Source organism: Bombina bombina, unplaced genomic scaffold, assembly GCF_027579735.1.
Source record: "Bombina bombina isolate aBomBom1 unplaced genomic scaffold, aBomBom1.pri scaffold_891, whole genome shotgun sequence".
NCBI classification, from domain to species: Eukaryota; Metazoa; Chordata; class Amphibia; order Anura; family Bombinatoridae; genus Bombina; species Bombina bombina.
In genome coordinates, this window is record NW_026512424.1 from 68100 (window position 1) to 93709 (window position 25610).

General features: G+C 36.1%; 1 protein-coding gene across 1 annotated transcript in view; it reads left to right on the forward strand.

Moving 5' to 3' along the window:
• Nucleotides 1–25610, forward strand: part of LOC128644304 (transient receptor potential cation channel subfamily V member 5-like) — a gene marked incomplete at its 5' end in the record, with an annotated part of 124714 nt that overhangs the window by 66797 nt on the left and 32307 nt on the right. The window contains one exon of the mRNA XM_053696970.1: nucleotides 10626–10692. Within this exon, the coding sequence (XP_053552945.1) occupies nucleotides 10626–10692 (67 nt within the window). The remainder of the gene's footprint in view (nucleotides 1–10625; nucleotides 10693–25610) is intronic.

The window sequence follows — 25610 nt, forward strand, 5'->3', positions numbered from 1 at the left end:
TGGAATAGCTTAAATTATCATTAGGGTCGTGCTTTGGCATATCCTTCTGTGTGTTGTGCATTATATACATTGTAGCCCTTTCCAGTCAAACACCTTGCCATATCCCTTTTAAAACATTAATAGTATTATAATTATATTTTTATTATAAAAGTGTATATGTGTGTAATAGTTTATTTTAATATTGTAATATCAAGTTGCATGCAAATCATTATGTTACAGCGATAATGTGTATAACGACCCGTGCTATCATTATTGCTACACTTGTAATCTGCGAAATTCCATGTGGATTATAATATCCCTATTCTCCATTCTCACCATGGAAGTTTATCATATGTACCGTCCTAAAATCAGTGAGAAAAATCAAAACAAACATTCCTGATTGGCTATGGTGAATGCATCTGTTTTGTGAACATGATAGGATAGGAGATACTCTGTACTTTTCTCCAAAATAGATCAGACTTTTATAAATAATAAATATCTAATTTTTTATGAAAATAAACTGATGTAATATTACTTACAAGCAGCTGTTTGCAAACATTGTAAATGCAAGTGATTTTCTATTTTATGTTTACCAAAATACAGTACATTAGTATGTAGTTTTGGAGAAGTTTGGCAATAAGTGAGACTGATTCTAGCAATTTCTTTGCTCTCCTCATCCATTACTCACCAATAGAAGCAATAACATCAACCCAAATTTAGGGGAATGGAAAGAAAGCAAAAACTACTCTCATAAAATCTCTAAAAAGAATTGTGCCATCCTGCAGGGCATTATTTTATTTCTATCCATTCCAGTCAATTCTCTCAGTCTTCTACATGCAGGCACTAATGCTTATTAACACTCCTCTCAGCCTGTCGTCTTAATGACTTTGCATGTTTTGGTTTCTATGTGATGTGTTCTGATTGGCTGAAGTTTTACATAATCACAAGGTGAATGTGACTTTGCATGGGGTCACAACAGGTATTTTTAACATTCCAGCATTTAAAATATAGCATGTTGCTAGTCCTAGATTCCAAACACTGATGATCTGTGTTTATTCCACAAAGGTATAAGTTCATGTTGTATTACATTCTGCAACCTCTGTTTTTAATATACGTGTATTCCCTGCAGCATGTCAGATATACTTGGCTGCTTATGTTTTTTGGGACACTGAAACTAAGATTAAAATCTAAATACTTTGCACTGCCTTTGTCTGGGAAACTAGGAAATTTTGTAAAGAATGTATTCTATAGTTATATGTGATTGCAGTTACTAATGTGGTTCCTATCTGTAGATTTGAAGATGTGATGGCTTTAGTTATAAAACAGATGATATGGCACAATCTAGCTCTGAAGGGGAAAATGCTTTGATTCCTGCAAATATACTGAAACTAATACACATCAATGGAGCCTCATTTTAAAGAAGCTATCAAGAAACGTTTGGAAATTCAATTTGGTATTCCCTTATTTAAAAACTAAGCCTGAGTTAACTTTAACTGCACCATTGCTGCAAATTTTACAGGCAGAATGGTGTAAGATTGAAAAGTTATTATGGGTTCATAATAATATTTAGCAGTTGTATTGTTTATCCTTATTTACCTGTTTAAGTTATTTTAAGACTACTCATAAGATGGATGCTGCTGTTGTCGCTTTGTAAAACAAGATGCTATTTCCTATAGGAAATTATTTAAAAGGTTCTTTCTTTTTTTTTCTCAGGAGCCATCTTCCTTCCTTATTGTTTATGTCCTCCATTATTAAATCGACAGTAAAGTTAAAATTAAACATTCATTATTCAGATAGAGCATTCAATTTTAAACAACTTTCAAAGTTCTAGTACCAAATACGCTTTGTTCTCTTGGTATCCTCTGTTAAAACCAAGACCTTTTAGTCACGGCTATTGGCTAAGAGGTGGAAACGTCACCTCTCAGCAAAATAGCATTCTGCCGTGGACTGCCTGAGGTGCTCAGCGCGGCGAACGCTTCAAGCAAATAAAGGAACTTTCATCATGAAGTATTTTATACTTCATGACTGAAAGTCACCTTTATTTGTTCCACTGGTAAATCCTAGCATTTCACAAACGCTAGGATTTTTTAAGGAGTAATATCGGCACTTTTTAATATTTCGCCGGCATTCTCAACATTGCATCAAATCCCTTTTGATCAACAAAGAAAATCATCCCCTCTAAGGACACAACGGCCTCATAACTAGAAGCATTAACCTTAGCAGGCTAAGAACTAGAAGAAGATACATTTTGAACTGACCTTTTATGCATAGTTGAAAGAGGTATGGCCACCATCATTTCAACGCTTATTTGAATGAAATTCATAATTTTAGGAGAAAAAGATGTATATTCTTCCTGTAAAGAGCAATAATACCCTTTAAAGCAAGAACAGTAGTATTACTAGTAAGAATGCAATAAAACATTAATACATGTATTGCATAAGATTACCGAAGGATATACCTTAGCATATAATAATATAAACATTTAATGCTGGTAGTAAAATGTTCAAATGATCTAGCTTCAAAGGCAAATTTAGGCACAGAATTACAAGGCTCCATAAGATAAAAATACCCAACTAATAATAACGTTAAATGCAGAAAGCAAAGTTAAATGTTAATATCCCATTAAAAGAGCTCTTGATGGAAGGGGGAAAAAAAAAAACTTACAATTTGAAGAAACATTAATACAAGACAAGTACATCTTGTGCAAGAGACCTTACCGAATCCCACGTGGAGTGACACAGAGACTGAAGTCTTTCTCCAGCTGCAGCTTTCTAGACGTGCACGGCCGCACACTGCCTACATTTAAAGGGGCGGCATCCTAATTATAGGAACACCAACCTGGAGGACTGAGCTCTGGTAGTTCCTATAAAATCTCACTCAGCTCATTCCTTTGGGCTGAGTTATTGCCTTACCTACCTTGTTCCTGACTAAGCATACTTACCTGATACCTGTGTATGCTTACCTTGCTCCTGAGATGAAGCATACTTACCTTGAACCTGCGTATGTTCACCTTGCTCCAGACACCACTTATATTTTCCTGATACCTGTGTATGCTATCCTTGTTCCAGAGACCAAGCATACTTACAGTACCTTGCCCCTGCGAATGCTTAACTGGTTCCTGGAAGCTAAGCAGACTAACCTGATACATGTGTATGCTCTCATTGTTCCTGAAACTGTGCCTGCTTTACCTATCTGGTATTCTGTGACAGTCTCACCAACAGTACCTGCTGGGTATCCTGTATCTGCTGAGAAACCTGTGTCTACCTTACCAGTGACAGCCTTCCTCAAACTAGCTGTACCTGAGGTACCTATCTGGCATCTCCTTACAGTCTCACCAACAGTACCTGCTAGGTATCCTGTGGCTGCTAAGAAACCTGTGCCTACCATACTAGTGACAGCCTTCCTCAAACCAGCTGTGTCTGTTGTACCTATCTGGTATCCCATGACAGTCTCACCAACAGTACTCGCTGGGTATCCCTGTGCCTGTTTAGAAACCTGCAGGGCTTTTTTGTGGGGGTACTCACCGGTACTGAGTACCCCCACCTCTGCCAACTCATAAGAGGTAATATTTGTAATCATCATGTCAATACTCTAGTTTTTACAAGAGGGGGCTGCAAAATACATTAAACATTGTAAATAATCTTGTCACTTTGACAAGTGTGTACCGGCACCTTTTTTGTAGAGTACCGGCACCTTTTCTTTTACAAAAAAGCACAGGAAACCTGTGTCTACCTTACTAGTAACAGCCTTCTTCAAACTAGCTGCACCTATCAGGTATTCTGTGTCAATATCAAGGCTATGTACATATATAACAGTATACATATAGTGATAACCTATATACATAGTGCAGAATTATAAAAAATTAGCCTAGCGCCAGTTTTCTAAATCAAAGGATTTCAGAAATATTTACCTACGCAAACAAAATTTTACAGACCGCCGCTCCTTGCTAAACTGAGCAGGTCTGTTTCTTTCCTAAGTGCATCTGGACACACTGTCTAGTCACAGCCAGCCCGATCGTGCCATTAAACTAAATGTAGCTCACTCTTGCTCTGGCCTGGTAGCGAGCTACATTTAGTTTAATAGCGCGATCGGACCGGCTGTAACTAGACAGCGTGCCCAGATGCGCTTAGGAAAGAAACAGACCCGCTCAGTAGAGCAAGGAGCGGCAGTCTGTAAAATTTTGTTTTCGTAGATAAATATTTCTGAAATACTTTGATTTAGAAAACTGGCGCTAGGCTAATTACATAACATTATTTGGTGGGTTTACTGGCCCTTTAAGTACAGCATTGATTTTACAAATTCTAATTATGTTTTGATCATTTCTGTGTTACTTTAACAAATTAGGATATACTTTGTATATGTTTGTGTATCTTTTACAAATTACATTGCACTTTGTATTTGTTTTATGTAAAAAAACAAAACAAAAAAACTAACATTTGGGAGGTACAGGAGAGTTCCCTGGACTAAACAGGGGTGTTCCCAGGGTATGTCTGAATCTCTCTCAATTCTCATGATATGCTCTAAGCATTTTACACTTGCAGATCTCACTAATTTATCTTGCTAGCTGTATGCAGGTGAAGTTTGGTCAACATTTACAATACACTTATTTAACTGACAGAAAAGTATTGTATACTAAACTAGAGAAACATGCAAGTTAAATGTAGTGAAAATATTTCAGTTTAATTTGTAATTTCTGCAAACTGAGCATTATATCAGTGTCAGGTGCTCACTTGTTAAAGGGACAGTCTAGACCCAATACTTATTCTTTATCACTTATTGTTACATACCAGACAAGCATCTTGTAATGTGCTCCACATCTATAAGCTTGTAAGAAGTACATGAAACTTTTAAATAATCATCGTTTGTTAGCAACTGAAAATGGCTGGCAAGCTCCGCCCACAGCTTTCTTCTTGCCCAGTTAGCTGATTTCTTGTGTGACAGTTTAGCAGTGCACGTTTATATTTTTCAGTTAGCTATTTCAAATTGCACATGTGCAATTTTTTTGCCTCAGCCAGAAATGCAGGGGGACATTTATTGTAGGCGGACCGGCATCAGTTCCTAAAACTAGCATTAGCTATTGTGGCTGTCTAGTGGCAGTTCTGTTTGCTTTTTGCTTGTGAATTTTTTCTACTGCAAGTTATTATTATAATATAATCTTTATAATCTGAGTATGCTATTGTTAATAAAGTCTGATGAAGTTTAGGTCCTCACTACTTATGAATAATTATAAAACAATGGTTGTCCTCATCTCACAGTCTGTGCAGGCTGACACAGCTCTTCAAATAGGGCTAGATTATAAGTGAGTCGCAAAAGGTTTTGCAGTATTGATATCGTGTTTTTGCAAGCCATTTTCATTGCGCTGATATTACAAGTTGAGAGAAATCAAGATTGCGCTAGCATAATCGCCTTTTATGCTTCAATCCTTACCGTGATCTCAGAGCTGTGGTTAATCGTTTTCCGAAACAAAATAGTCTCACAAAACACATCAAAAATACATTACAAAGTACACTTACACTCATAATAACACTGTCAAATAAACATTATTTTAAAAAAATATTGCACAAAAAAATTATAAGGGATCTCAGGTGTTAGAAAAACAGCCACCAAATTACTTTTACATAGAGATACATACTGATGAGGTTATTATAGTATGTGATTATTTTTGTGCATTTTACAGTATGCGATCAGGTATGCAGATATTAGAAAAAACATGTTAAAGAACATTGGAATATGAAATATTCATATTTTCATGTCAGGTTTGCGCTAATGAGTATTTGTCATGGCGTTTGCTCGACAGAGTGGGTCTTTTTTTCCCCTTTCCATTGATTTCTATTGGGGAATACATGCACGTGAAAATGCAAGTTAGTTTTTTTTCCCGCTATTTGGGTTACCGCTATCGCAAAAATATTTTTTTCGGAACTTGTAAAACTAGCGCAACCTGACTAACGCAAAAAGCTTAACACTAGCGGAGTTTTTGCGATTGCGGAAAAAAACAAAAACATATCACTTGTAATCTAGCCCTATGTATATAGTAATAAACATATTAATTATATAAACTTATTCTCTTACCTAAACAGAGAAGTTGCTTCTTCAGATGGCAGTAAGCTGAGGCAGGAATAGGCAGGCACATAGACAGTCAGGGACAGACAGACACACATATACACAGTCCAGAATAGCCAGACAAACACATGCAAGTGAATATGCACAAACACACATGATCAGTCATTGAGATAACTTGCTGACTAGCCCATGATCTGACTAAAAAGTAAGGATTCTTGTGACTCAGTTTTGTTAGTACAGAGATTGTCAACCATGTCATAAGGAATTAACTATATTAGAGAACAACTCTTTATTCACACTAAACAATATTTTGTGTATGTACTTCTAAATAATGGCTTGAGAAGCCTTCCAATGGGAATTAACTGCTGCAACTTTACTATATTGACTCCTAATCTGGAAATAATATGTATTTAAAGTGCCATAAAAAAATTGAGATCTGTGCATATCCTAAAAGGGCTAATTAAGTAAAAATAGTTTGCATAAAAAAATTGTTAAAAAATTGCAGACAAAAATGGTAAAATAACTCAAAAATAAGTTACTTAGCCATGCAGTCTGGAGAAGTCTGATCCCCCCCCCCCCCCCCCCCCTTCTCAGTGTTTAGCATCAGAAACACAGCCATTGTATTTTAACTGAGTTCACATCAGGATATTTTCTTCGTAGGCATGCTCCAGCAGATAATAACTGCTAAAGTCTTGCATTCTACCAAAGCAAAGGTGGATATAGATGCAGCCATAAAAGGAATCGTGGGGGGGGGGGAGTTAGAGCTGTACAATTCGGAAACTTAACAGAAAGGGTTAATGGTGAAGCACTGCAGTATAAATTTGCAGGTAAAGTAATTAAAGTGCATATAAATATTTTGTCTATATCCTAACTTCTTGTATGTTGATTTAATTATTATTTGGGAGACATTTTTCCATATTTTGCAAGTTAATTTAATGGATAGAATTAATAAAAAAAATATCAAGCATATAAATATTTTTTTGAATATTATCTGTTCTAAAGTGGCAATAACTTTATTCCAATAGGGTTCCATTTCGGAACATAACTACATGTGCAAATTAACGGTTGCCTTTCCACCATTTTCACAGGGTTTTCAATAAATTTATGTAATCTCGTGTGAGATGCCAAAAACCACCTCATCATTACCTTTTACATTGAATTTTAAAGCTGTACTTGAAGAGGATGGTGTTTTAGTGCTTTTTACTTTTTTAATGATTTTCCTATTAGCACATGCAGATGTGCACACACATGCACATACAAACACAGATGCACATACACATATACACTTACACACATACACACAAATGCACATTCAAACACACAGATGCAGTCACACACACACAGATGCACAGTCACACACACATACACACAGATGCACATTCACACAGACAGATGCACATTCACACAGACAGATGCACATTCACACAGACAGATGCAGTCACACAGTCACACAGACAGATGCACAGTCACACACACACATACACACACAGATGCACAGTCACACAGACAGATGCACAGTCACACACAGATGCACATTCACACACACAGATGCCCAGTCACACACACAGATGCACATTCACACACACACAGATGTACATTCACACACACAGATGTACATTCACACACACAGATGCACATTCACACACACAGATGCCCAGTCACACACACACAGATGTACATTCACACACACAGATGTACATTCACACACACAGATGCCCAGTCACACACACACACACACACAGATGCCCAGTCACACACACACAGATGTACATTCACACACACAGATGTACATTCACACACACAGATGCACATTCACACACACAGATGCCCAGTCACACACACAGATGCACATTCACACACACAGATGCCCAGTCACACACACAGATGCACATTCACACACACAGATGCCCAGTCACACACACACACACAGATGCACATTCACACAGCATAAATATACATACATTATGTTTTTTGAAACAGGAATTATTTAATAGATTACATTTTCATTTAGAAATTCCTAATAGGCATATTTTTTTTTTAGTTTTATACAGTCTGTAAGATATTATGTTTTTTTTTTTTTTTTATCTTGGCAACTTCTAGGGCTAAGAAGTGCAGAAGAATACATTATAAATAACCTAGAGAGCATACCAGAAGCAATCTGTATCGGTTCTTTGCAGTCCTATCTACAGGTTGCTTCTTTTAGATAAGATTTGTTTGTTTTTTTACTTCAGCCAGAATCCTTTGAAGCACCCGTTGTGCAGGGAACACTGATCCTTCACACATGACTATACAAGGGGTCGTATGTACATTTACAGACATTTGTGATAAGCAAGTGTGAGGGTTTGAGTTTGTATTTGAAATGAATCATTGTGGTAAAGAGACGTGCAGATGACCCCTTGTGCAGTGAGGTGTGAATAGTGTTCGCTGGACACCGGCTGTTTTACAGTTTTTTTTAGACAGGAACTAGGAAGACAGACAAATCTGTAAATACAGAAGTGACAGGCACATGTTTTTTACTTATAAATAAAGAGTAAAAGTTTGCTGTGTAAATGTGATAATAAGCTTCAGAATACTGCTGTTCAGCAGAAAAACAACCAGAAATTGGACAGGGAAAATAACGAGGACTAATTTTAAAAAATAAACAGATTAAGAATTGAATTATGTTAAGAAAAATATAAACCATTGCCAAAAACTGTTGCTATAAAATTACATCTAACAATACAGACTCTTTACTATCTACCTTCCTTTAACCACTGTGCCCTGATTCATTTGGCTGACATCTAGAGGCAGATACTAGCGCCCTCCCAACATGCTTCCTCTAATTCAAGAAAGCACGGCAGTCTCAGCAGGGCAGCACAACTCCTACCTGCTCTGTGACTTTAGAGACAGAATTTTTATTCATCATGCGTGCAGGGTTTTTTTACTCTTGTGTGTGGGTTTTTAAAATGTTTAATATGTGCCTCCCTTGAGTCGTAGTAAATCCCCCAGGCTCTAAGAATAAAAATGCCCAAAGCAAATGTGAGGGAAAAAGTTTGGGATAAACTAGCAGCCACCGGGAGCCTCAGCCTTCAGCACAAAGAGAGGGAAGGAGAACACCGCTTTTAAATGCAGTGCTATGCAGAGTAGTGCTCAGTTAAACTCTTAACGGAACGAAAATTACAACCAACAATAATGGGGAATCTTTAAGAAGCAACACATCAGTGTTTCAACCACGCATGCGCAAATCAGCGTGTGCGAGCATGGCAACTTATTTACGAGTCGATCTTTATTTGAGAAGACCTAACATAACCAACTGCGTGCAAAAGGTGGGTGGAGCCTGGTGGCCATTTTCGGCAGTTTACAACTAAAAGTGTTATACATTTTCAGCTACTACCTTCCAGCTGCTGTTCAAAGGACTTGGTGCAGGACGCTTATTGTATGTGTTTACATAGATAGGCAAAACTTATGTTTGGGTGTAGACTGTCCCTTTAACTTCAATCTCTCTTGTGAGATTCTGTATTCCAGAGCTTCTTTAATTTCTATTGAAGGCATCTCTCAACTCTCTGGGATTTCTAGATTCTGTCCTTTTTTCTTAGAGAATTCTGTCCCTTTGAAGTCTGCACTATAAATGTATCTCTAAGATGGAAAATCTTTGATAATCTGGCCTACAGAAATCAATGAAGCTCTGTGGGATCCAGAATCTCCCAGGGGAGATTGACATTAAAGGGATGTGCATTTTTTTCATGATTCAGATAGAACATACAGTTTTAAAAAACTTTCTGGTTTACTTTTATTATCAAATTTTTCTTGGTTTCCTTTGTTGAAGGAGAAGCAACACATTATTGGGAGCTAGCTAAACACACATGGTGAGCCAATAACAAGAGGCATATATGTGCAGTCACTAGTCAGCAGCTAACTTCCAGTAGTTCATTGCTGCTCTGCTCCTGAGCCTACTTATGTATGCTTTTGAACAAAGGCTACCAAAAGAATGAAATAAATTGGATAAAGGAAGTAAATTGGAGAGTTGTTTAAAAGTGTATGCTCTATGTAAATTGGAGAGTTGTTTAACATTGTATGCTCTATCTCAATCATGATAGAAAATTTTTGGGTTTCATGACCCTTTAACAGGGGAGCAAAAGACACTGATATATATCTATAAAATTTCATGAAAAGAAGAGGCACTCACAGGGCTTAATTAACATAAGATCTACCTATCTACCATAGAGTGCACCCAGGCAACACAACCTACAATGAGTGCTTGGATAGAGAGAGAGAGAGAGAGAGAGAGAGAGAGAGAGAGAGAGAGATTTTTTATTTTTGCTTTATTTCTATTCCTCCAAATCTGGGTTCTTTTCTTCTACTGGTGAGTACTGTCAGAACATCTGAGCAAATATATGGAAATAAATATATCATGGTTTATATTTTATTTTAACCCAGTCTTCCAAATAGATATTTCAGTTTATGAAGAAGACAAATAATAACCAAACTTCAATTACCAGTACTAAAGATGTATAACAAAAGGTTAGGATGACCAGATTTTTATTATTGTAACAAAAAGCTTAGTTATATGGCTAACATATTTATATAGTTCAATACTTATATTACAGATGATACTTGGAGACCTTTTACGGTTTTGCATCATCCTGATATTGGTGCTAATTGGCTTTGCAGCAGGTACTGTATACTTTAAAAATCATTGTTATATAACATATTTTTAGAATCATTACATAGATTTGAACAATGAAAAACTCCTGATTCTGTACAATATTGGTATTTAAGTTAAAGCTCAAGTTCAAAATTTAAAAAAAAAAACAGCAGGTAGTTATTTTTATTTTTTAAATGAAGGATAAACTAGTTAAAAATGTTTCAATTACAATATTATTCAAATTGTATTGTTTTCTTATCAAAATTAAAACTAGAATTCAGTATAACTAGGGTTGCCAGCTATCCCCTATATCAAATACTGGATGACCAGTAGGTGACAGGACATGGGGGGTAGGTGAGGTCACACTTTTCTTTTCACAACTGAGCAGTGATTGTATTTCCTTGGATGCCAGTAAAACACATATTAATGATTTTACCTCTGGTTGCCTGTATCACATACCCATGGGGTAAAAAACAGGTGAGGGGAGCTGTGTGTATTTCAATACATATATATGTGTGTAATCGTGACCTATAGATGAGCTTCTTGTGTTAATTTTTTATTTTTCTGCAATATATGTTGCACTATGAAATGGGTGAACAAATAGGTGAAAAATAATGGAGGTATGACTACAAGAGGTTAAAAAAACAGAATATTTAATTGTTGCAATAAAAAACACAATATTTGACTGTATTTATAAGTTCTGATTTGATTAAGTTAGTGGTAAAGAGCTCTATTACCTTGAGGAAAATAGTATAGTTAAAATTTCTTAATCGAAAGTTAAAGTTAAAATGACATTATATTCATACTATAGTATTCAAAGCATTTGATAAGAACAAAAATAAAGGTAAAAATAATTATCGTGGAAGGTGGAAATAAATGTTCATCTGATGATTTGCATGTATCTTTTGATGTGACTTTAAGTGGAAAGGTAATTACTCACAGTTTGCGTGAAAAATTTCCAAGGTGTCTGATTGGTTGAAACAGACAAGCCTTTATGTGAATAAGATAATATATTCCGCTGTAATTTTGACTTAAAATTCTTTGAAACTTGTAGATCAAGATTGTAAATGAGGATAACAAATACTTGATGGTAAAGGTGCTGAAACTGTTTACCTGTAATGGGTTTGCAAGAGTTTCAGTTGTTGGTATAACTTAGTTCCGTTTGCTGAAACTGTTTACCCAAACTTGGTTTGCAGGAGTTTCAGTTGTTGGTATAACTTGGTTGTAGAAACTGTTTACCTTGTATTGGTTTGCTGGAGTTTCTATTTGTCTAGTTGCGTGGGGTGTTCTCTGTATTGTTGTTTAGAACCGTTTGAACAATTCTCTTTGTAGGCGTCTGTTGTTGCTGAAACTATATACCCTCCCAGGGTTTGCTGGAGTTTCAGTTGCTGGTAGATTGATCTATAGTGAAACTGTTTACCTTAAAGTGGTTTGCAAGAGTTTCAGATCAACTGGTACTTACAAAGAAATTTTCTCGACAGTTGCTGGAGCTGTTTACCTTTTTCAAGGTTTGCTGGAGCTTCAGGTATGGTGAGTGTCCGCTTTAAATCTTGTGGTGCTCTGTGTATAGCAGTCACCGGTAGCGGGTTTTTCTTATTCAGTCCTGGGTAGTCTTAGATGCAGACTTGAGTTGTTGGAGTGCACACTAGGGACAAATCTACACATTTCGGCCTCAGCCTTTATCAAGATCTATATCTTTATCAATATCTTGATAAAGGCTGAGGCCGAAACGCGTAGATTTGCCCCTAGTGTGCACTCCAACAACTCAAGTCTGCATCTAAGACTACCCAGGACTGAATAAGAAAAACCCGCTACCGGTGACTGCTATACACAGAGCACCACAAGATTTAAAGTGGACACTCGCCATACCTGAAGCTCCAGCAAACCTTGAAAAAGGTAAACAGCTCCAGCAACTGTTGAGAAAATTTCTTTGTAAGTACCAGTTGATCTGAAACTCCTGCAAACCACTTTAAGGTAAACAGTTTCACTATAGATCAATCTACCAGCAACTGAAACTCCAGCAAACCCTGGGAGGGTATATAGTTTCAGCAACAACAGACTCCTACAAAGAGAATTGTTCAAACGGTTCTAAACAACAATACAGAGAACACCCCACGCAACTAGACAAATAGAAACTCCAGCAAACCAATACAAGGTAAACATTTTCTACAACCAAGTTATACCAACAACTGAAACTCCTGCAAACCAAGTTTGGGTAAACAGTTTCAGCAAACGGAACTAAGTTATACCAACAACTGAAACTCCTGCAAACCCATTACAGGTAAACAGTTTCAGCACCTTTACCATCAAGTATTTGTTATCCTCATCTACAATCTTGATCTACAAGTTTCAAAGAATTTTAAGTCAAAATTACAGCGGAATATATTATCTTATTCACATAAAGGCTTGTCTGTTTCAACCAATCAGTAATTACCTTTCCACTTAAAGTCACATCAAAAGATACATGCAAATCATCAGATGAACATTTATTTCCACCTTCCACGATAATTATTTTTACCTTTATTTTTGTTCTTATTAAATGCTTTGAATACTATAGTATGAATGTAATATCATTTTAACTTTAACTTTCGATTAAGAAATTTTAACTATACTATTTTCCTCAAGGTAATAGAGCTCTTTACCACTAACTTAATCAAATCAGAACTTATAAATACAGTCAAATATTGTGTTTTTTATTGCAACAATTAAATATTCTGTTTTTTTAACCTCTTGTAGTCATACCTCCATTATTTTTCACCTATTTGTTCACCCATTTCATAGTGCAATATATATTGCAGAAAAATAAAAAATTAACACGAGAAGCTCATCTATAGGTCACGATTACACACATATATATGTATTGAAATACACACAGCTCCCCTCACCTGTTTTTTACCCCATCGATCCCTCACAGTTGTTTGAAGGAACAACTGTATATTAGGGTTGAGCTGTCTCAATCCAATAGGTGCACTATCTCTTAATTGTTTTTCACTGTATCACATACCCAGTAATGACCGAACAATGCTTTTACACCATGTGGTTGAAACACACAAAATAGATATTGTACCCCACTGGCTCACATACACAGCAGTTTAACATCCTCCTTGGCTACCAAAAAACACACAGAACAGTACTTTCACAGTGTCACTTTCTCTACAGTTTTTGTAAAGCACAGAGGCATAAGAAGGCCAGTATTTTTATATAGAGTTTACCAAACTTACAGCGGAAAAATTGGACTGTCCAGTTAAAAACTGGACACCTGGCAACTTTACTAACAACAAAAACAGTGTTATCTGTTTAACACTGCATTGATTAATTTATGTTTTTCTTGATTCTGAAAATATAGCACATATCATTTACTAACTGTTCACTAGAAAATCAATTATTTCAGTTATGTAAAATATTATATCCACTGAACATAATCATGGATTTAAATCATCATGGACACTCACACCATATATTTAACTGTCTCAGCTGAACACATCTAATTTTCTTTGCAGAAGTTGTCTCTAGCATCATTTGTTTGATTTACAATACCAACTTAGCAATGGACAGTTTTTTTAGTATTTGCTAATCTCAGCAAGTACACACAACCATCACACACTTTAAAATATAAATATACTGTAGGTTTTGATTTAAATTGTTTTGTTGGTATATTTATGTATTTATGTTAGTAAAATGTGCTGCTTGATTGTACATAGGCTGTATTAACATGTTTACATTAAATTGAGTAAAAGCTTACTGCTCTGAATGTATTACAATTTATTAGCCACCAGTGTCTTTTCTCTTGTACTTCGTTAACAACTCAACTAAAAATTAGACTTAATTGTTCTTTTTGGGCTTACATAAGATAAAATAAAATATTGTTATGTGGTGATATCAGTGAGCCATTGGTTTAGTACCACACTTTCTATGTTTGTTGCAAAAAGGAGAAAACATAATTTATGGTTACCTGATAAATGTATTTATTTAATTGTGGTGAGAGTCCATGATCCATTACTCGCGAGAATTACTCTCTCTTACCACTAGAAGGAGGCAAAGATTCACAATCTCCAAAAGCTCTATAAAACACATCCCACCTCACATGTACCTCACTCTAATGTATAGCCAGGCATAATGAGGCAATAAAAACTAATAAGAGCCATATAAGGAGCAGGGGAAAAAGATGTGCTAAAGAAAATAGTAAACCCAAAAACAAAGGGTGGGGTCTCGTGGACTCTTACCACCATGAAAGAACTGAATTTATCAGGTAAACATAAATTATATTTTCTTACTACTGGGAACTAATACCCAAGCTGTAGAGTCCTTCAGTAATAACATAAAGTGAGAGATTTAAGAAACATCTTTTTTTCTCTGAGGAAACACATCCACAACCCCACAAAAACCCAACAAAAGCAAACATTTTTTAACTGCACTTAAATGCATAAATCCATCAGACAAGAAAAAATCAAGCTGAGGTAACTGCCTGAAGGACCTTCCTACCAAAGACTGCATCAGAAGAAGTAAAAACATCAAAATGGTGCAATTTTGTAAAAGTATGCAAAGAAGCCCAAGTAGCTGCCTTACTATGTTGGTCAACTGAAGCCTCATTCTTGAAACCTCAAGAAGTGGTGACTGACCTAGTAGAATAAGCAGTAATTAATTGCAGTGGAGGCTGACCTGCCTCCAAGTAAGCCTTGTGAATCAAGAGTTCCAACCAAGTAGCCAAAGAAGCAGCAGAAAGGTTTTGTCCTTTTCTAAAACCAGAACAGTGAATGAACAAATTAGAAATCTGTCTAAAGTTCTTAGTAGCATTAATATAATATTTCAATGTTCTGACAACATCCAAATTATGCAGAGATCTCTCTGAAGCATTCTTAGGATCAGGACACAAAGAAGGGACAACAATTTATCTGCTAAAGTTTTCTGATGAAACAACTTTAGGTAAAAAGTCAAAAGTAATCCATAAAACTGCCTTAGGCTGATGGAAAACAAGATAAGGAGGATCACAAGAAAGAACAGATAACTCTGAAACTCTTCTAGCAGAAGAGATATCCAAAAGGAAGAAGACCTTCCAAGAAATCAGTGTAATATTCCACTTATGCAAGTTCAAAAGGAGGAGCCTGCAAAACCCTTAACACCAAGTTCCATGGAGGAGAAATTGGCTTGATCACAGATTTAATAAAGGCCAAAGTCTGAGCAAAACCATGAATATCAGGAAGATTAGCAATCTTCCTATGAAATAAAACGAAAAGAGCAGAAATCTGCCCCTTTAGAAACTGGAAGAGAGGCACTTATCTAGACCATCCTGTAAGAACTGCAAAACCCTAGGAATTCTATAAGAATGCCAAGAAAAAACATGTTCTATAGACCAAGAAATAAAGGCCTTCCAGACCTTATGATAAATTTTCCTAGCTACAGGCTTACGAGCCTGAATAATGGTTTCAATCACTGAATACTAGAAACCTCTGTCTAAGGACTAACCATTCAATTTCATTGCCATCAAGTTCAAAGACTTGAGATACAGATGGAAAAACAGCCCTTGAGATAGAAGGTCTGACCGCAGAGGAAGAGGCCAAAGAGGACAGCTGGACATCTGAACTAGATCTGCATACCAAATCCTGTGAGACCATGCTGGTGCAATCAGAATTACTGACGATTTTTCTAGGCTTATCTTGGAGATCACTTTCAGAAGAAGTACAAGAGGAGGAAACAGATAAGCAATCTGAAATGACCAAGTAGCTATTAGAGAATCCACAAACGCTGCCTGAGGGTCCCTGGAACTTGCAAAGTACCTAGGAAGTTTGATGTTCAAATGAGAAGCCATCAGATCTATCTCTGGGAGGCCCCAAAGACTCACAATCTAATTGAACACATCCTGGTGAAGAGACCATTCCCCCGGATGTAGAGATTGTTCACTGAGGAAGTCTGATTTTCAGTTGTTCACTCCAGGAATTGATTTCTACACGAGAGAATTTGAGACACTTCCCTCATAGCTAGGGAACTGTGAGTTTCCCCCCTGATGGTTGACATAAGCTACGGCTGTGACATTGTCTGAAAACGGAGACAAGACACCCTTTTCAACAGAAGCCTGAAAAGCCCTGAAAATAGCATAGAGTTCTAGAATATTTATTGGAAACCTCGCCTCCCAAGGATCCCAAACTCCTTGTACTCTCAGAGACCCGCAAACAGCTCCCCACCTGAAAGACTTGCATCTGTAATGATCACATTCCAGGTAGCAATAGAAGTCCCCTAAATAATGAATTGATGATTCAGCCACCAAGTCAGAGACTGACTTGTACTGGGATACAGTAAAAATATAATTTACCTGATAAATTCATTTCTTTCATATTGGCAAGAGTCCATGAGCTAGTGACGTATGGGATATACAATCCTACTAGGAGGGGCAATGTTTCCCAAGCCTCAAATTGCCTATAAATACACCCCTAACCACACCCACAATTCAGTTTAGCGAATAGCCAAGCAGTGGGGTGATAAAGAAAGGAGTAAAAAGCATAAAAAAAAGGAATTTGGAAATAATTGTGCTTTATACAAAAAATCATAACCCCCATAAAAAGGGTGGGTCTCATGGACTCTTGCCAATATGAAAGAAATGAATTTATCAGGTAAGTTCTTACATAAATTAGGTTTTCTTTCATGTAATTGGCAAGAGTCCATGAGCTAGTGACGTATGGGATAGTAATACCCAAGATGTGGAACTCCACAGAAGAGTCACTAGAGAGGGAGGGATAAAATAATAACAGCCATTTTCCGCTGAAAAAAATAAATCCACAACCCAAAATATACGTTTATTCTCATAATGAAAAGAAAAAACTCAAACATAAGCAGAGGAATCAAACTGAAATAGCTGCCTGAAAAACTTTTCTACCAAAAACTGCTTCCGAAGAAGCAAATACATCAAAACGGTAGAATTTAGTAAATGTTTGCAAAGAAGACCAAGTTGCTGCTTTGCAAATCTGATCAACTGAGGCTTCATTCTTAAAAGCCTACGAAGTGGAGACTGATCTAGTAGAATGAGCTGTTCTCTGAGGCGGGATTAATCAAAAGCTTTAACCAAGATGCCAAGGAAATGGCAGAAGCCTTCTGACCTTTCCTAGAACCAGAAAAGATAACAAATAGACTAGAAGTCTTCCTGAAATCTTTAGTAGCTTCAACATATTTCAAAGCTCTTACCACATCCAAAGAATGTAAGGATCTCTCCAAATAATTCTTAGTATTAGGACACAAAGAAGGGACAACAATTTCTCTTTTAATGTTGTTAGAATTCACAACCTTAGGTAGAAATTTAAATGAAGTCCGCAAAACTGCCTTATCCTGATGAAAAATCAGAAAAGGAAATTCACAAGAAAGAGCAGATAATTCAGAAACTCTTCTAGCAGAAGAGATGGCCAAAAGGAACAAGACTTTCCAATAAAGTATAGCAAAAAAATGAGGAACTTTATATTTATTACAAAACTATAATCACTCCTTAAGTGCCTTGTCAATTGATACAAATGTATATATAATATAGTGCACTTTAAGAGCAGTGCGTAAGCATGAAAATATTATTAATATTAGAGGGACATTACTCACACCTGGGTGAGTGTGTCAGGAAAGTATGCTTCTATGCACTGAAATAGAAAAATTCAAAAATATATTGATGAAACAGTACGTATAAAAAATAACTTTTATTTAAAGTAATATAAAAAGACAGCAACTAATGAGTGCAATTTTGCTGCCCACAATTGTTAAAAACACTTCTACTTGTTATCTTATTTTGCTACAAGTGTGTTATGGAATTAGGGTATCCTGAAAAATGAGTGAGAACCCAGTACAACTGTCGAATGTTGTAGTGCTTTCTGAGAGTATTTAGCCTTATTTTACGGCTTGTATTGAAAGCACAACTAAAATTTACAGAGATGATACTCGGCAACGTTTAAATTACTACTGGATAGTTAATCATATATAGCTACCATTAGCTTTGAATTGGGTAGAAAAAATTCTTTAGCATTAGTGTTAGCTTTATATAGATTGCTTGGTGCTTTAAGATAATACTAATGTTAACAGTGCGTTAACCGTCTATGGGGAAAGGTAGCGATTGATTGTTGGTTTTAGAGAGATTATGCCCAAAATAAAATAAAATATAACCTTGGGTTATATTATATAATAATGGTATCCTCAAACTTTCACTATAGCTTAATCTAATACAGTTAGTTGTTAATACTCCGGTGGTTGATTTTGACTACAAGTAATTAGTGTGTCCAACACAAGTAATAGCTGACTAGTGTGGAAGGCAACTTAATACGATTGCATTGACATATATAATACTACATTCAGTTAAGCTAAAGAAAACCTAGTATTGATATGCAATATATGCTTTAAACAATGCTCTATATAATAGTATAACGATCGTTAGCACTTTATGACTACAGCATTACAAACACTATTGAGACTCGGTACTTAACAGCAGCATTGCCAAATAGATCACGCTGCTTAAAGATACAGCTAATCATTATTTTTATTGGCAGTGCTCTTTTCCGTTGTATAACTACTGATAGTAATATAAATAAGTAATACTTACTAACAGATTGCCTCAATAATACGGGGCAAATCTTGTTATAAAATTTCAGAGCAAAGTAATCAACTTAAGGTAAAAGAGGAAAAAATATATTACTTATTCACTCTTAGCTGCAATTATTTACCAGCTTGCAAGGTTAATCATAGTACTTGAGCTGCCTCTATAAGCTGCAGTACTACCACGGTGCTAACATTAAACTCATTGAGATATACCATAATAGACTTTATAATATAAAATATACAACTTTAGTATAAGGCTGACAATTATTATTTAGCAATTTAAAGGCATATTCCTTTAAGATGTTGTAACTACCAAAGTTGCACATGAATAGAAAAATAGCATAATCAGTACAATCCACGTCGGTATGCTTTAGTTAAGCTTCATATATCTTGTATTTTAGAGAAAAAAATCTCTGAAGATTATTGACATAGGATATAGATAATCTTTAAATAACCCAAGGATATATTTTATTTTATTTTGGGCATAACCTCTCTAAAACCAACAATCAATCGCTACCTTTCCCCATAGACAGTTAACACACTGTTAACATTAGTATTATCTTAAAGCACCAAGCAATCTATATAAAGCTAACACTAATGCTAAGGAATTTTTTCTACCCAATTCAAAGCTAATGGTAGCTATATATGATTAAATATCCAGTAGTAATTTAAACGTTGCCGAGTATCATCTCTGTAAATTTTAGTTGTGCTTTCAAAACAAGCCGTAAAATAAGGCTAAATAAACTCAGAAAGCACTACAACATTCGACAGTTGTACTGGGTTCTCACTCATTTTTCAGGATACCCCAATTCCATAACACACTTGTAGCAATATAAGCTAACAAGTAGGAGAAGTGTTTTTAAGAATTGTGGGCAGCAAAATTGCACTCATTAGTTGCTATCTTTTAATATTACTTTAAATAAAAGTTATTTTTTATACGTACTGTTTCATCAATATATTTTTGAATTTTTCTATTTCAGTGCATAGAAGCATACTTTCCTGACACACTCACCCAGGTGTGAGCAATGTCCCTCTAGTATTAATTTCCAATAAAGTAGTTTAATATTTAAAGAATGCATAGGCTCAAACGGAGGAGCCTGTAAAGCCTTCAAAATCAAATTAAGACTCCAAGGAGGAGAGATTGATTTAATGACAGGCTTATCGAGTTTGGAAGATTTATATTTCATTGTGTTCTTCTCATAAATTCTCCTGGCATTCTTTTAGAATTACTAGAATTTTACAGTTTCTTCAGGATGGTTTGGATAAGGGTTTGTCTGCAAGTTCCTTGAAGGGACAAATCTCTGCTCTTTCTGTTTTATTTCACCAAAAGCTTGCTAAGCTTCCTGATATTCACTGTTTTGTACAGGCTTTTGTCCGTATCAAGCCTGTCATTAAATCAATCTCTCCTCCTTGGAGTCTTAATTTGATTTTGAAGGCTTTACAGGCTCCTCCGTTTGAGCCTATGCATTCTTTAAATATTAAACTACTTCATTGGAAATTAATACTAGAGGGGTATTGCTCACACCTGGGTGAGTGTGTCAGGAAAGTATGCTTCTATGCACTGAAATAGAAAAATTCAAAAATATATTGACGAAACAGTACGTATAAAAAATAACTTTTATTTAAAGTAATATTAAAAGACAGTAAATAATGAGTGCAATTTTGCTGCCCACAATTCTTAAAAACACTTCTCCTACTTGTTAGCTTATATTGCTAACAGTAGACAGTAGATATTATAGAATTTAAATCAAAACCAAACAGTTTCTTTCCCTAAAAAGAAAAAAGATAATCTGGATTTTGACACCATGTCAGCAGAACAGGACATAAACCATAGGGCTCTCCTATCAAGGACTGCCAAATACATGATTTTGATATTGATCTTTATAATATCAAATGCAGCATCACAAATAAAAGAATTGGCACTTTTGAGTAAACCCAAAATATTTTCACTAACTGTTCTGAAAAACTAGATAACTAGTAAGCTGAAGCAGCAGCCACATCAGCAATAGAAATAGCCAGCCTAAGCAAATACCCTGCTTTTAAAAAGGCCCTTCTATGAAAAGACTATAACTTTCTATCCTAAGGGTCTTTAAAAGAGTGGAAATAGCCCCATCAACTTTAGGAACAATTCACCACAATTCAATATTAGCAGCAGGTAAAGGATATATTTTATTAAACCTTGCAGGAGGATGAAATTAATTGCCTGGCATAGACCCATTCCCTATAAACCATATTACATACAACATCAGGGATAGGCAATACCTCAGGGAGCTTAACAACAGTCTTACAAACTGAATTTAAATGGATTACAAGGCTTATCCTTAGAATCTTTAACACCTAAAGTAAGTAAAACTTTTTTCAAAAGAGAATGAAGATGTTTAATTTAAAAAAAAAAGTATCAGGTTCAACATCAGAGGTAAACTCCTCTTCACCAGAGGAAACTTCAACATCTGAAGACATAACAGCATCACTGACTTCAGGAGACCTAGTACTATTAGAAGGTAAAATCTGAACTGACCTTTTATGCTTACTTGAAGACGGGAGAGCAGCCAGCACCTCAGAAACAGCAGCTTTGGTGAGATTTTCCACACCGGGTGATAAAACAGTAGATATCTCCTGTAATGAACAAACAGAAGTAATACCCATAGAAGCAGCATTAGGTTGATTTGAATGTATTAATATTTTCAAACATGAGACGCATAAATAAGCTGGAGAGGAGACCTCAGCTACTTTACAATAAACACACTTAATCTTTGTACTTACTCCCTCCTAAAGTAGCTTTAAAAAAGCTTACAGGTACAATGTGTGCTAAGCTGAACTGCAAAACAAGACATATGAACTTTACATACGAAGCCTAGATAATGATCAGCAGTATTTAATAGGGCGCACAAAAAAACCTGACAGTTATAAAAGAATTTAGCATGCTAAAACCAGACATAAAAACAACATTACAATAAATATACCAAATATCACAAAGAAAAAAATGAAATAAATGTGATAACAAAAATCATAAAAGGAAAACCAAATAAAGTTCTGAATCAAGGATATGTCTGTGTCCTCTGGATGAGTTTTTCAGCTTGTTAGCATTCCTCAGTGAGATCCCATAAAAAAGGAAACAGAAAATTGCAACATAGTGTGAATCTGTAATGGCACTTTGAGGAAGTAGTTGTTTTGTAACAAATGACTACTCACATTTGTTGGAGCTTTCCACTAAGCTCAAGGATATGAGCACTCCCACTTTATACTGATGGGAAAACAGTACACTAGGCAAAACTTGGATACAAATTTATTTTAAAATATATAAAAGCGTCACATTAGCCTTGATAACACCACAATGTAAGGGTACAAAAGCAGATATGCTGTAACAAATGCTTCAAATCTCCAAACTTGCAAAGAGGTAAATGGATCAGCAGGAGTGTGACCGCTGAAACCAAAACCTTTTTAGTAGCAAGACAATAGCGCTAAGCCCCCAGGTGTCCTGGCTAGTGTAGAGACGCAATAAAACTCAATAGGGAACAGTTCAGTTCCGACATACGTTTCGCTGGTATGCTTTGTCAAGGATTCCTTGACAAAGCATACCAGCGAAACGTACGTCGGAACTGAATAGAATCTGGCCAAACCAGAGAGCTTTATAGAACCAGGCCCTTAGCCAGGAGTCTATCCCTATCTCCTCCTTACTTCCCAACCTTTACTTGTCCACCTGAAGCTATAAGACTGTTTCTGATTGACCCGATTGAAGATTTGCATTTAGTACCAGTTTTGATGTTAGAGATGTGCTCTCTTATACTTGAACCTACTTCTCTTGATGTGAGAACTCCATTCTGCAATGGACGTAATTAAATAGATTACTTAAGTTGATCTACAGTTCATATATGATTTATGTTGAAACGTTTCATTCAGCTCTGTGCATCTAAAAATTTCTCCAGGTATTAAGTAGTCATAAGCCTTACATGTGGAATTGACATATATACACCCTTGTGATGTAGCCAAAAACTTTGTACTTCTCTCTCATATTTTAGTTTGGTTGGTGAGCTTGTGTTATCAATTGCTCTGCTTGTACAAGTGCCCGTTAGTGTGATGTCTAAATAATTTATTCAAAATCTCTCATATTATTGAGTAAAACTCCTTCTAATATCATTATTGTTCAACCAATCCACAAAAACATAATTTATGTAAGAACTTACCTGATAAATTCATTTCTTTCATATTAGCAAGAGTCCATGAGCTAGTGACGTATGGGATATACATTCCTACCAGGAGGGGCAAAGTTTCCCAAACCTCAAAATGCCTATAAATACACCCCTCACCACACCCACAATTCAGTTTAACGAATAGCCAAGAAGTGGGGTGATAAAAAAGTGCGAAAGCATATAAAATAAGGAATTGGAATAATTGTGCTTTATACAAAATCATAACCACCACAAAAAAAGGGCGGGCCTCATGGACTCTTGCTAATATGAAAGAAATGAATTTATCAGGTAAGTTCTTACATAAATTATGTTTTCTTTCATGTAATTAGCAAGAGTCCATGAGCTAGTGACGTATGGGATAATGACTACCCAAGATGTGGATCTTTCCACACAAGAGTCACTAGAGAGGGAGGGATAAAATAAAGACAGCCAATTCCTGCTGAAAATAATCCACACACAAAATAAAGTTTAATGAAAAACATAAGCAGAAGATTCAAACTGAAACCGCTGCCTGAAGTACTTTTCTACCAAAAACTGCTTCAGAAGAAGAAAATACATCAAAATGGTAGAATTTAGTAAAAGTATGCAAAGAGGACCAAGTTGCTGCTTTGCAAATCTGATCAACCGAAGCTTCATTCCTAAACGCCCAGGAAGTAGAAACTGACCTAGTAGAATGAGCTGTAATCCTCTGAGGCGGAGTTTTACCCGACTCAACATAGGCAAGATGAATTAAAGATTTCAACCAAGATGCCAAAGAAATGGCAGAAGCTTTCTGGCCTTTTCTAGAACCGGAAAAGATAACAAATAGACTAGAAGTCTTTCGGAAAGATTTAGTAGCTTCAACATAATATTTCAAAGCTCTAACAACATCCAAAGAATGCAACGATTTCTCCTTAGAATTCTTAGGATTAGGACATAATGAAGGAACCACAATTTCTCTACTAATGTTGTTGGAATTCACAACTTTAGGTAAAAATTCAAAAGAAGTTCGCAACACCGCCTTATCCTGATGAAAAATCAGAAAAGGAGACTCACAAGAAAGAGCAGATAATTCAGAAACTCTTCTGGCAGAAGAGATGGCCAAAAGGAACAAAACTTTCCAAGAAAGTAATTTAATGTCCAATGAATGCATAGGTTCAAACGGAGGAGCTTGAAGAGCTCCCAGAACCAAATTCAAACTCCAAGGAGGAGAAATTGACTTAATGACAGGTTTTATACGAACCAAAGCTTGTACAAAACAATGAATATCAGGAAGAATAGCAATCTTTCTGTGAAAAAGAACAGAAAGAGCAGAGATTTGTCCTTTCAAGGAACTTGCGGACAAACCCTTATCTAAACCATCCTGAAGAAACTGTAAAATTCTCGGTATTCTAAAAGAATGCCAAGAAAAATGATGAGAAAGACACCAAGAAATATAAGTCTTCCAGACTCTATAATATATCTCTCTAGATACAGATTTACGAGCCTGTAACATAGTATTAATCACAGAGTCAGAGAAACCTCTTTGACCAAGAATCAAGCGTTCAATCTCCATACCTTTAAATTTAAGGATTTCAGATCCTGATGGAAAAAAGGACCTTGTGACAGAAGGTCTGGTCTTAACGGAAGAGTCCACGGTTGGCAAGAGGCCATCCGGATAAGATCCGCATACCAAAACCTGTGAGGCCATGCCGGAGCTACCAGCAGAACAAACGAGCATTCCTTCAGAATCTTGGAGATTACTATTGGAAGAAGAACTAGAGGCGGAAAGATATAGGCAGGATGATACTTCCAAGGAAGTGATAATGCATCCACTGCCTCCGCCTGAGGATCCCGGGATCTGGACAGATACCTGGGAAGTTTCTTGTTTAGATGGGACGCCATCAGATCTATTTCTTTAAGTTCCCACATTTGAACAATCTGAAGAAATACCTCTGGGTGAAGAGACCATTCGCCCGGATGCAACGTTTGGCGACTGAGATAATCCGCTTCCCAATTGTCTATACCTGGGATATGAACCGCAGAGATTAGACAGGAGCTGGATTCCACCCAAACCAAAATTCGAGATACTTCTTTCATAGCCAGAGGACTGTGAGTCCCTCCTTGATGATTGATGTATGCCACAGTTGTGACATTGTCTGTCTGAAAACAAATGAACGATTCTCTCTTCAGAAGAGGCCAAAACTGAAGAGCTCTGAAAATTGCACGGAGTTCCAAAATAT